Consider the following 12000-nt stretch of genomic DNA (forward strand, 5'->3'; position numbering starts at 1 on the left):
CACAGCCATCATTTGCACCACTTACTTCCCGTGGGGATGAGGTCTCTGTCTGGGATGAAGAGTTTGTATCCGTAGTGTTTCTCCAGGACGTCAGGGAGGATCTCCAGGGCAAAGCGCTCCTCCTCCTTGGTCTCCTGACTCCACTGGTCAGGGTCTACTTTAGTGTAGGACAGGTACGCATCATAGTCCTTATTATCTGCCAGAAACACACACGGTAAACAGAGAACGTGAAGCATATGCATCCTCAGGGATGAATGCTGGCTCGAACAGACACAGCAAATTGACATAATCATTATTATGTGAAAGTGAGAGAAAGAGAGAATTGTGTTGCCAGGCACAATGAAAGAGCAGAGAGCTGCACTAGAAAGCCAGACTGCTGGATCAACAAAACAGTAGAGGAAGCAGAGGTGTGAAAAGCAGAAGACCAACTTCGATTAGCTAACGGCTATCAGGACATCCTCTCAGATGTGGTGTCATCTCACACACGCATGCGCACGCGCACACACACACACACACACACACACACACACACACACACACACACACACACACACACACACACACACACACACACACACACACACACACACACACACACACACACACACACACACACACACACACACACACACACACACACACACACACACACACACACACCTCTCCCTAGCAGGTAAACTCATTAGTGCACAGTGATTTTCTGACCCTAATGGCTCTCCCATTATCCTTCAGGAGGGGAAATCCGGTAATCCGGAAACTTCCTTGATCCACAAATCTGGCAGAGCATTCCCGCTAGCTGCTCAAAGGCTTCCTTTATTACACACAGGTAGGAGGCAGAGCACAGAGAAGGGGAAAGAGAGAAGTAGGATGAGGATAGAGGGATCTGAGTCTGTAAGGAGCCTCTTGAATCCACTTCACTTGAATCACTTGAATCCACAATGACTAAAAACCAGAGCGAGAGAGTAGGAGAGGGAGAGAGTGAGAGAAAGGGCGCGAGAGAGACACAGAGAGAGAGAATAGGAGAGGGCGATAGCGATGAAGAGAGAACGGTAGAGAGAGAGGAAGAGGGAGAGAAAGAGGGAGAGAAAGTCAGGGAGAGGGAGAAACGTTGGGAGAAGAAGCAGGAAGTGAGAGACACACTGACCATCTAAGCACTCATCATGAAGTATCTGACTTCCGGCGCCGACTGAGATGGCCACCTCGCTTCGCGTTCCTAGGAAACTATGCAGTTTTTAGTTTTTTTACGTGTTATTTCTTACATTAGTACCCCATGTCATCTTAGGTTTCATTACATACAGTCGAGAAGAACTACTGAATATAAGATCAGCGTCAACTCACCATCAGTACGACCAAGAATATGTTTTCCGCGACGCGGATCCTGTGTTCTGCCTTACAAACAGGACAACGGAATGGATCGCATGCAGCGACCCAAGGAAACGACTCCAAAAAAGAGGGAAACAAGGCGGTGTTCTGGTCAGACTCCGAAAAAGGGCACATCGCGCACCACTCCCCAGCATTCTTCTTGCCAATGTCCAGTCTCTTGACAACAAGGTTGACAAAATTCGAGCAAGGGTGGCATTCCAGAGGGACATCAGAGACTGCAACGTTCTCTGCTTCACGGAAACATGGCTTACTGGGAAGACGCTATCCGATGCGGTGCAGCCAACGGGTTTCTCCACGCATCGCGCCGACAGAAACAAACATCTCTCTGGTAAGCAGATTGGCGAGGGCGTATGCCTCATGACTAACGGGACATGGTGTGATGAAGGAAACATAGAGGAACTCAAATCCTTCTGTTCACCTGATTTAGAATTCCTCACAATCAAATGTAGACCGCATTATCTTCCAAGAGAATTCTCTTCGATTATAATCACAGCCGTATATACCCCCCCACCCAAGCAGACACATCGATGGCTCTGAACAAACTTTATTTAACTCTTTGCAAACTGGAAACCATTTATCCGGAGGCTGCATTCATTGTAGCTGGGGATTTTAACAAAGCTAATCTGAAAACAAGACTCCCTAAATTTTATCAGCATATCGATTGCGCAACCAGGGGTGGTAAAACCTTGGATCATTGTTACTCTAACTTCTGCGACGCATATAAGGCCCTGCCCCGCCCCCCTTTCGGAAAAGCTGACCACGACTCCATTTTGTTGATCCCTGCCTACAGGCAGAAGCTAAAACAAGAGGCTCCCATGCTGAGGTCTGTCCAACGCTGGTCAGACCAAGCTGACTCCACACTCCAAGACTGCTTCCATCACGTGGACTGGGACATGTTTCGTATTGCGTCAGATTAAAATACTGACGAATACGCTGATTCGGTGTGCGAGTTCATTAGAACGTGTGTCGAAGATGTCGTTCCCATAGCAATGATGAAAAACATTCCCAAACCAGAAACCGTGGATTGATGGCAGCATTCGCATGAAACTGAAAGCGCGAACCACTGCTTTTAATCAGGGCAAGGTGTCTGGTAACATGTCCGAATATAAACAATGCAGCTATTCCCTCCGCAAGGCTATTAAACAAGCTAAGCGTCAGTACAGAGACAAAGTGGAATCTCAATTCAATGGCTCAGACACAAGAGGCATGTGGCAGGGTCTACAGTCAATCACGGACTACAAGAAGAAACCCAGCCCAGTCACGGACCAGGATGTCTTGCTCCCAGGCAGACTAAATAACTTTTTTGCCCGCTTTGAGGACAATACAGTGCCACTGACACGGCCTGCAACGAAAATATGCGGTCTCTCCTTCACTGCAGCCGAGGTGAGTGTGTGTTAACCCTCGCAAGGCTGCAGGCCCAGACGGCATCCCCAGCCGCGCCCTCAGAGCATGCGCAGACCAGCTGGCCAGTGTGTTTACGGACATATTCAATCAATCCCTATACCAGTCTGCTGTTCCCACATGCTTCAAGAGGGCCACCATTGTTCCTGTTCCCAAGAAAGCTAAGGTAACTGAGCTAAACGACTACCGCCCCGTAGCACTCACTTCCGTCATCATGAAGTGCTTTGAGAGACTAGTCAAGGACCATATCACCTCCATCCTACCTGACACCCTAGACCCACTCCAATTTGCTTACTGCCCAAATAGGTCCACAGACGATGCAATCTCAACCACACTGCACACTGCCCTAACCCACCTGGACAAGAGGAATACCTATGTGAGAATGCTGTTCATCGACTACAGCTCGGCATTCAACACCATAGTACCCTCCAAGCTCGTCATCAAGCTCGAGACCCTGGGTCTCGACCCCGCCCTGTGCAACTGGGTACTGGACTTCCTGACGGGCCGCCCCCAGGTGGTGAGGGTAGGCAACCACATCTCCTCCCCGCTGATCCTCAACACGGGGGCCCCACAAGGGTGCGTTCTGAGCCCTCTCCTGTACTCCCTGTTCACCCACGACTGCGTGGCCACGCACGCCTCAAACTCAATCATCAAGTTTGTGGACGACACAACAGTGGTAGGCTTGATTACCAACAACGATGAGACGGCCTACAGGGAGGAGGTGAGGGCCCTCGGAGTGTGGTGTCAACAAAACTAAGGAGATGATTGTGGACTTCAGGAAACAGCAGAGGGAACACCCCCTATCCACATCGATGGAACAGTAGTGGAGAGGGTAGCAAGTTTTAAGTTCCTCGGCATACACATCACAGACAAACTGAATTGGTCCACTCACACTGACAGCGTCGTGAAGAAGGCGCAGCAGCGCCTCTTCAACCTCAGGAGGCTGAAGAAATTCGGCTTGTCACCAAAAGCACTCACAAACTTCTACAGATGCACAATCGAGAGCATCCTGGCGGGCTGTATCACCGCCTGGTACGGCAACTCCGTACCAACTCCGCCCTCAACCGTAAGGCTCTCCAGAGGGTAGTGAGGTCCGCACAACGCATCCCCGGGGGCAAACTACCTGCCCTCCAGGACACCTACACCACCCGATGTTACAGGAAGGCCATAAAGATCATCAAGGACATCAACCACCCGAACCACTGCCTGTTCACTCCGCTATCATCCAGAAGGCGAGGTCAGTACAGGTGCATCAAAGCTGGGACCGAGAGACTGAAAAACAGCTTCTATCTCAAGGCCATCAGACTGTTAAACAGCCACCACCAACATTGAGTGGCTGCTGCCAACACACTGTCATTGACACTGACCCAACTCCAGCCACTTTAATAATGGGAATTGATGGGAAATGATGTAAATATATCACTAGCCACTTTAAACAATGCTACCTTATATAATGTTACTTACCCTACATTATTTATCTCAAATGTATATATTGTACTCTACATCATCGACTGCATCCTTATGTAATACATGTATCACTAGCCACTTTAACTATGCCACTTTGTTTACTTTGTCTACATACTCATCTCATATGTATATACTGTACTCGATACCATCTACTGTATGCTGCTCTGTACCATCACTCATTCATATATCCTTATGTACATATTCCTTATCCCCTTACACTGTGTATAAGACAGTAGTTTTGGAATTGTTAGTTAGATTACTTGTTGGTTATCACTGCATTGTCGGAACTAGAAGCACAAGCATTTCGCTACACTCGCATTAACATCTGCTAACCATGTGTATGTGACAAATAAAATTTGATTTGATTTGATTTTGACACACACACACACACACACACACACACACACACACACACACACACACACACACACACACACACACACACACACACACACACACACACACACACACACACACACACACACACACACACACACACACACTAGAATTCTATTTCTAGATTCAGTCTAAGTGACTCACATGTGCAGGGCTGAAACAGATAAGTAGTCCAAAATACCTAAAAACATGACTCACTCAAAAACATCTGAAAATAACAGAGAATCATTTCCAAATCTCACAATGATCTCCCACAACAAAACATTTCTTTTGCACCGACCCTCCTCAAAATATGTGTTTGGGTCGTCCAGGGAGGAAATCCGGCTTTTTCAGTTCCTTGAAGCAGGAGAGAGGCTTGAGGCTCGATAGAGGGGCCAAACACAGGCCGGTTGAAATAACAACACCTCAAACACCTCAACCACTACCACAGCGCTAGTCACAAATAGCTTGATTACATGGTAATCCATTCAAATGGATTCTAACGGATGAAATCACAAATGGCCATGACTCTACTTCAATGTAGAATTCCAGAATAAAATGTTGAGAAGAACCTATCAAAGGATTGATAACAAACACTGTATGAAAACAAGACCAACAACAACAACCAGCACAAACTAGGACAGAATTAACTGTTTCTGGGAGAAGAAGAAAAGTTGGTCTCCCACTTCAGTTTGTTGGTGGACTTTTTCCTTTGATTGGGCAGGATGGGAGTTGGCCCAGTCCCAGCCTCACAGCACCCCGTCCCAAAGCAGACAGCAGTTATCTGCTGGTCCACAGGGGAGGTTGGGCATTATTCCATGACATATTGAGACTGATCCCTCTCTAAATGGAGAACAAATTGAAAATCTGTCTCCCCTCTTCCCCATGCATCCTTAGAGTGATGCAGTGGGCTGGGTGTCAGTGAGGTGTGTGTGTCGGTGTGGTGTGTACCTGAGAACCTGTTATTGCTGCAGGCTCTGACTGCTGGGTCTCCACCCCCAGGATAAGACCAGTAATGGCTTTCATAGAAACGACCGATTCAACAACCGTCAAAGCACACGCACACACACTCACACACAGTAGTTGATAAAGGATATTATGAGAGATAGAGAGACGGGAGGGAGAGTTAAAAGAGGAAGACAGAAAGATTGGTAGAGAGCAGGGGGGGAGAAAAGAGAAAGTGAGACAGGGAGAGAAACACAACAGCCATCTATTGGTCTGAGGTTCTGAGCCCTTACCTCCATCCAGGTCGTCGCTGCCGAAGTGTCTCCTGTAGAAGAGCATGAGCTCAATCTTATAACACTTATACACAGAGATGAGGAAGAGCAGCAGCAGCAGGATGGCTCCCAAACCACCAGCCAACTCTACCGTGTACATCAGCTCTGCTGAGAGAGAGAGAGAGAGAGAGAGAGAGAGAGAGAGAGAGAGAGAGAGAGAGAGAGAGAGAGAGAGAGAGAGAGAGAGAGAGAGAGAGAGAGAGAGAGAGAGAGAGGGACAATGTAATTAAAACTATTGAGTTACTCATGATTCCCAACACCATAATCATTGTATGTGTGTGCATGGTCGTATGGGGCTGTTTGCATCTGGTGCAGAGTAATAGAGTCGTCCCTGGTCTCTCTGCTCTGCTCTGAGCCATGCAACACATCCACAGGGAAGAGATAGGGGGATTATGATGAGTTTGGGGAAAGAGAGGGAGAGAGAGAAAGGGATGATCTAAAATTGGGTTCATTGTCTCGGACAACCATGACACAAACCGGGTATAATTGGGTTGAGTGACACTGCATTACAATGTGGGATTTCTCACGGGATGAACATTGATGGAGGGAATGTGTTTTCATTGGCAGTAAAAGAAACAGAAAATGCTTTTCTCCCCGATTCTCTCCACTGCTCCCCAAGTCCCCTGTCTATCTCAACTCTTTCTTTCTCTCCTCACCTCTTACTTTTCACCACACTTTCCCTATCTCCTCCTTCTACATTTTCTCTCCTATTTTCTCTCCCTCTCTCTGTTTCTTTCTGGCCTCTCCTTTGTGTCTCAATTGATTAGTAACCTTCATTCTTATACCAACTTCTCTTCATTTCCCTGACACTCGTTCTCCTCATCCCTCTCTTCCTCTTCCTCTCTCCCTCCTTCATTCCTCTGGCATACAGATGAGGAAAGCCTCCTCAGACAGAGCCCGCCTCCCTCCCTCCCTTCTTCCTTGAGCAGAAATCATAAATACTGCATCCTGGGAGGAGAAACATTAAATAAACATCAGGATAATCATTAACATGACAGAGATAGAGAGAGAACGAGAGAGAGAGAGGATGGAGGGAGAGAACACTGGAGAGAAAAGAGGGAGAGAACACTGGAGAGAACAGAGGGAGAGAACACTGTTTAAAATTATGTTCTCTCCCATAGTCAGTGAAATGGAACTGGACTGGCTACAAAGACACACACACACAGACACACACACACACACACACATGCACGCACGCACACACACACACACAGACACACGCACGCACACACACGCACGCACAAACACACACACACACACTATGTAAATGTATGCAAAACGTACTCGTCTGTTGGGAAAAGCAGAGAAGCCATTTGCTGCTTAAATAACCATCAAATTAGCTCTTTTTGCTAAGTGACAACCATAAACGGAGCCAGGAACAAGTCATGCCAGAGAAGGAAGAATAACAGTGCAGCCATGCAGACGAATGTAAGAGACAACAACAACAGGAAAAGGGAAAATGTAATGAAACGGAGAAAACAAAATTGATTGTTACAGTGACAAACACAAAGGAGCTCTGAACCTAACACAGACTGGTGGGTGGGAAGACTGAATGACAGAGAGAGAGGAGGCATATTAGAAAGGGGTATGGATGGAGTGATGGAGAGAGAGAGGGAGAGGAGGAATATTAGAAGGGGGTATGGATGGAGTGATGGAGAGAGAGAGGGAGAGGATGAATATTAGAAGGGGGTATGGATGGAGTGATGGAGAGAGAGAGGGAGAGGAGGAATATTAGAAGGGGGTATGGATGGAGTGATGGAGAGAGAGAGGGAGAGGAGGAATATTAGAAGGGGTATGGATGGAGTGATGGAGAGAGAGAGGGAGAGGAGGAACATTAGAAGAGGGTATGGATGGAGTGATGGAGAGAGAGAGGGAGAGGAGGAACATTAGAAGGGGGTATGGATGGAGTGATGGAGAGAGAGAGGGAGAGGAGGAACATTAGAAGAGGGTATGGATGGAGTGATGGAGAGAGAGAGGGAGAGGAGGAACATTAGAAGGGGGTATGGATGGAGTGATGGAGAGAGAGAGGGAGAGGAGGAATATTAGAAGGGGGTATGGATGGAGTGATGGAGAGAGAGAGGAGAGGAGGAATATTAGAAGGGGGTATGGATGGAGTGATGGAGAGAGAGGGAGAGGAGGAATATTAGAAGGGGGTATGGATGGAGTGATGGAGAGAGAGAGGGAGAGGAGGAACATTAGAAGGGGGTATGGATGGAGTGATGGAGAGAGAGAGGGAGAGGAGGAATATTAGAAGGGGGTATGGATGGAGTGATGGAGAGAGAGAGGGGGAGAGGAGGAATATTAGAAGGGGGTATGGATGGAGTGATGGAGAGAGAGAGGAGAGGAGGAATATTAGAAGGGGGTATGGATGGAGTGATGGAGAGAGAGAGGGAGAGGAGGAATATTAGAAGGGGGTATGGATGGAGTGATGGAGAGAGAGAGGGAGGGAGGAATATTAGAAGGGGGTATGGATGGAGTGATGGAGAGAAGAGGGAGAGGAGGAACATTAGAAGGGGGTATGGATGGAGTGATGGAGAGAGAGAGGGAGAGGAGGAACATTAGAAGGGGTATGGATGGAGTGATGGAGAGAGAGAGGGAGAGGAGGAACATTAGAAGAGGGTATGGATGGAGTGATGGAGAGAGAGAGGGAGAGGAGGAACATTAGAAGGGGGTATGGAAGGAGTGATGGAGAGAGAGAGGGAGAGGAGGAACATTAGAAGGGGGTATGGATGGAGTGATGGAGAGAGAGAGGGAGAGGAGGAATATTAGAAGGGGGTATGGATGGAGTGATGGAGAGAGAGAGGGAGAGGAGGAACATTAGAAGGGGGTATGGATGGAGTGATGGAGAGAGAGAGGGAGAGGAGGAATATTAGAAGGGGGTATGGATGGAGTGATGGAGAGGAGGAACATTAGAAGGGGGTATGGATGGAGTGATGGAGAGAGAGAGGGAGAGGAGGAATATTAGAAGGGGGTATGGATGGAGTGATGGAGAGAGAGAGGGAGAGGAGGAATATTAGAAGGGGGTATGGATGGAGTGATGGAGAGAGAGAGGGAGGGGAGGAATATTAGAAGGGGGTATGGATGGAGTGATGGAGAGAGAGAGGGAGAGGAGGAACATTAGAAGAGGGTATGGATGGAGTGATGGAGAGAGAGAGGGAGAGGAGGAACATTAGAAGGGGGTATGGATGGAGTGATGGAGAGAGAGAGGGAGAGGAGGAACATTAGAAGAGGGTATGGATGGAGTGATGGAGAGAGAGAGGGAGAGGAGGAACATTAGAAGGGGGTATGGAAGGAGTGATGGAGAGAGAGAGGGAGAGGAGGAACATTAGAAGGGGGTATGGATGGAGTGATGGAGAGAGAGAGGGAGAGGAGGAATATTAGAAGGGGGTATGGATGGAGTGATGGAGAGAGAGAGGGAGAGGAGGAACATTAGAAGGGGGTATGGATGGAGTGATGGAGAGAGAGAGGAGAGGAGGAATATTAGAAGGGGGTATGGATGGAGTGATGGAGAGGAGGAACATTAGAAGGGGGTATGGATGGAGTGATGGAGAGAGAGAGGGAGAGGAGGAATATTAGAAGGGGGTATGGATGGAGTGATGGAGAGAGAGAGGGAGAGGAGGAATATTAGAAGGGGTATGGATGGAGTGATGGAGAGAGAGAGGGAGAGGAGGAACATTAGAAGGGGGTATGGATGGAGTGATGGAGAGAGAGAGGGAGAGGAGGAACATTAGAAGAGGGTATGGATGGAGTGATGGAGAGAGAGAGGGAGAGGAGGAACATTAGAAGGGGGTATGAATGGAGTGATGGAGAGAGAGAGGGAGAGGAGGAACATTAGAAGGGGGTATGGATGGAGTGATGGAGAGAGAGAGGGAGAGGAGGAATATTAGAAGGGGGGTATGGATGGAGTGATGGAGAGAGAGAGGGAGTGGAGGAATATTAGAAGAGGGTATGGATGGAGTGATGGAGAGAGAGAGGGAGAGGAGGAATATTAGAAGGGGGTATGGATGGAGTGATGGAGAGAGAGAGGGAGAGGAGGAATATTAGAAGGGGTATGGATGGAGTGATGGAGAGAGAGAGGGAGAGGAGGAATATTAGAAGGGGGTATGGATGGAGTGATGGAGAGAGAGAGGGAGGAGGAATATTAGAAGGGGGTATGGATGGAGTGATGGAGAGAGAGAGGGAGAGGAGGAATATTAGAAGGGGGTATGGATGGAGTGATGGAGAAAGGGAGAGGAGGAATATTAGAAGGGGGTATGGATGGAGTGATGGAGAGAGAGGGAGAGGAGGAATATTAGAAGGGGGTATGGATGGAGTGATGGAGAGAGAGAGGGAGAGGAGGAATATTAGAAGGGGTATGGATGGAGTGATGGAGAGAGAGAGGGAGAGGAGGAACATTAGAAGGGGGTATGGATGGAGTGATGGAGAGAGAGAGGAAGAGGAGGAACATTAGAAGGGGCTATGGATGGAGTGATGGAGAGAGAGAGGGAGAGGAGGAACATTAGAAGGGGGTATGGATGGAGTGATGGAGAGAGAGAGGGAGTGGAGGAATATTAGAAGGGGGTATGGATGGAGTGATGGAGAGAGAGAGGGAGAGGAGGAATATTAGAAGGGGTATGGATGGAGTGATGGAGAGAGAGAGGAGAGGAGGAATATTAGAAGGGGGTATGGATGGAGTGATGGAGAGAGAGAGGGAGAGGAGGAATATTAGAAGGGGGTATGGATGGAGTGATGGAGAGAGAGAGGGAGAGGAGGAATATTAGAAGGGGGTATGGATGGAGTGATGGAGAGAGAGGGAGAGGAGGAATATTAGAAGGGGGTATGGATGGAGTGATGGAGAGAGAGAGGGAGAGGAGGAATATTAGAAGGGGGTATGGATGGAGTGATGGAGAGAGAGAGGGAGAGGAGGAATATTAGAAGGGGGTATGGATGGAGTGATGGAGAGAGAGAGGGAGAGGAGGAATATTAGAAGGGGTATGGATGGAGTGATGGAGAGAGAGAGGGAGAGGAGGAATATTAGAAGGGGGTATGGATGGAGTGATGGAGAGAGAGAGGGAGAGGAGGAATATTAGAAGGGGGTATGGATGGAGTGATGGAGAGAGAGAGGGAGAGGAGGAATATTAGAAGGGGTATGGATGGAGTGATGGAGAGAGAGAGGGAGAGGAGGAATATTAGAAGGGGGTATGGATGGAGTGATGGAGAGAGAGAGGGAGAGGAGGAATATTAGAAGGGGTATGGATGGAGTGATGGAGAGAGAGAGGGAGAGGAGGAATATTAGAAGGGGGTATGGATGGAGTGATGGAGAGAGAGAGGGGGAGAGGAGGAACATTAGAAGGGGTATGGATGGAGTGATGGAGAGAGAGAGGAGAGGAGGAATATTAGAAGGGGTATGGATGGAGTGATGGAGAGAGAGAGGGAGAGGAGGAACATTAGAAGGGGGTATGGATGGAGTGATGGAGAGAGAGAGGGAGAGGAGGAATATTAGAAGGGGGTATGGATGGAGTGATGGAGAGGAGGAACATTAGAAGGGGGTATGGATGGAGTGATGGAGAGAGAGAGGGAGAGGAGGAATATTAGAAGGGGGTATGGATGGAGTGATGGAGAGAGAGAGGGAGAGGAGGAATATTAGAAGGGGGTATGGATGGAGTGATGGAGAGAGAGGGGAGGAGGAATATTAGAAGGGGGTATGGATGGAGTGATGGAGAGAGAGAGGGAGAGGAGGAACATTAGAAGAGGGTATGGATGGAGTGATGGAGAGAGAGAGGGAGAGGAGGAACATTAGAAGGGGGTATGGATGGAGTGATGGAGAGAGAGAGGGAGAGGAGGAACATTAGAAGAGGGTATGGATGGAGTGATGGAGAGAGAGAGGGAGAGGAGGAACATTAGAAGGGGGTATGGAAGGAGTGATGGAGAGAGAGGGAGAGGAGGAACATTAGAAGGGGTATGGATGGAGTGATGGAGAGAGAGAGGGAGAGGAGGAATATTAGAAGGGGGTATGGATGGAGTGATGGAGAGAGAGAGGGAGAGGAGGAATATTAGAAGGGGGTATGGATGGAGTGATGGAGAGAGAGAGGAGAGGAGGAATATTAGAAGGGGGTAT

The 12000-nt window shown here is 48.4% G+C and overlaps 1 protein-coding gene across 4 annotated transcripts in view; it reads right to left on the reverse strand.

The window, feature by feature from the left end:
- The window catches only part of LOC124045102 (interleukin-1 receptor accessory protein-like 1), a 441862-nt gene that overhangs the window by 5216 nt on the left and 424646 nt on the right, over positions 1-12000 (reverse strand). For 2 of the 4 annotated variants that reach the window (XM_046364361.1, XM_046364346.1), the window contains exons 9-10: positions 5865-6008; positions 26-196 (exon numbers count right to left, since the gene is read on the reverse strand). In XM_046364361.1, coding sequence (XP_046220317.1) covers positions 26-196; positions 5865-6008 — 315 coding nt within the window. Of the gene's footprint in view, positions 1-25; positions 197-5864; positions 6012-12000 lie in introns of all 4 variants that reach the window. The other 2 variants (XM_046364354.1, XM_046364338.1) reach the window with 1 other exon arrangement.

This window comes from Oncorhynchus gorbuscha, linkage group LG01 (genome assembly GCF_021184085.1).
Source record: "Oncorhynchus gorbuscha isolate QuinsamMale2020 ecotype Even-year linkage group LG01, OgorEven_v1.0, whole genome shotgun sequence".
Taxonomy (NCBI): Eukaryota; Metazoa; Chordata; class Actinopteri; order Salmoniformes; family Salmonidae; genus Oncorhynchus; species Oncorhynchus gorbuscha.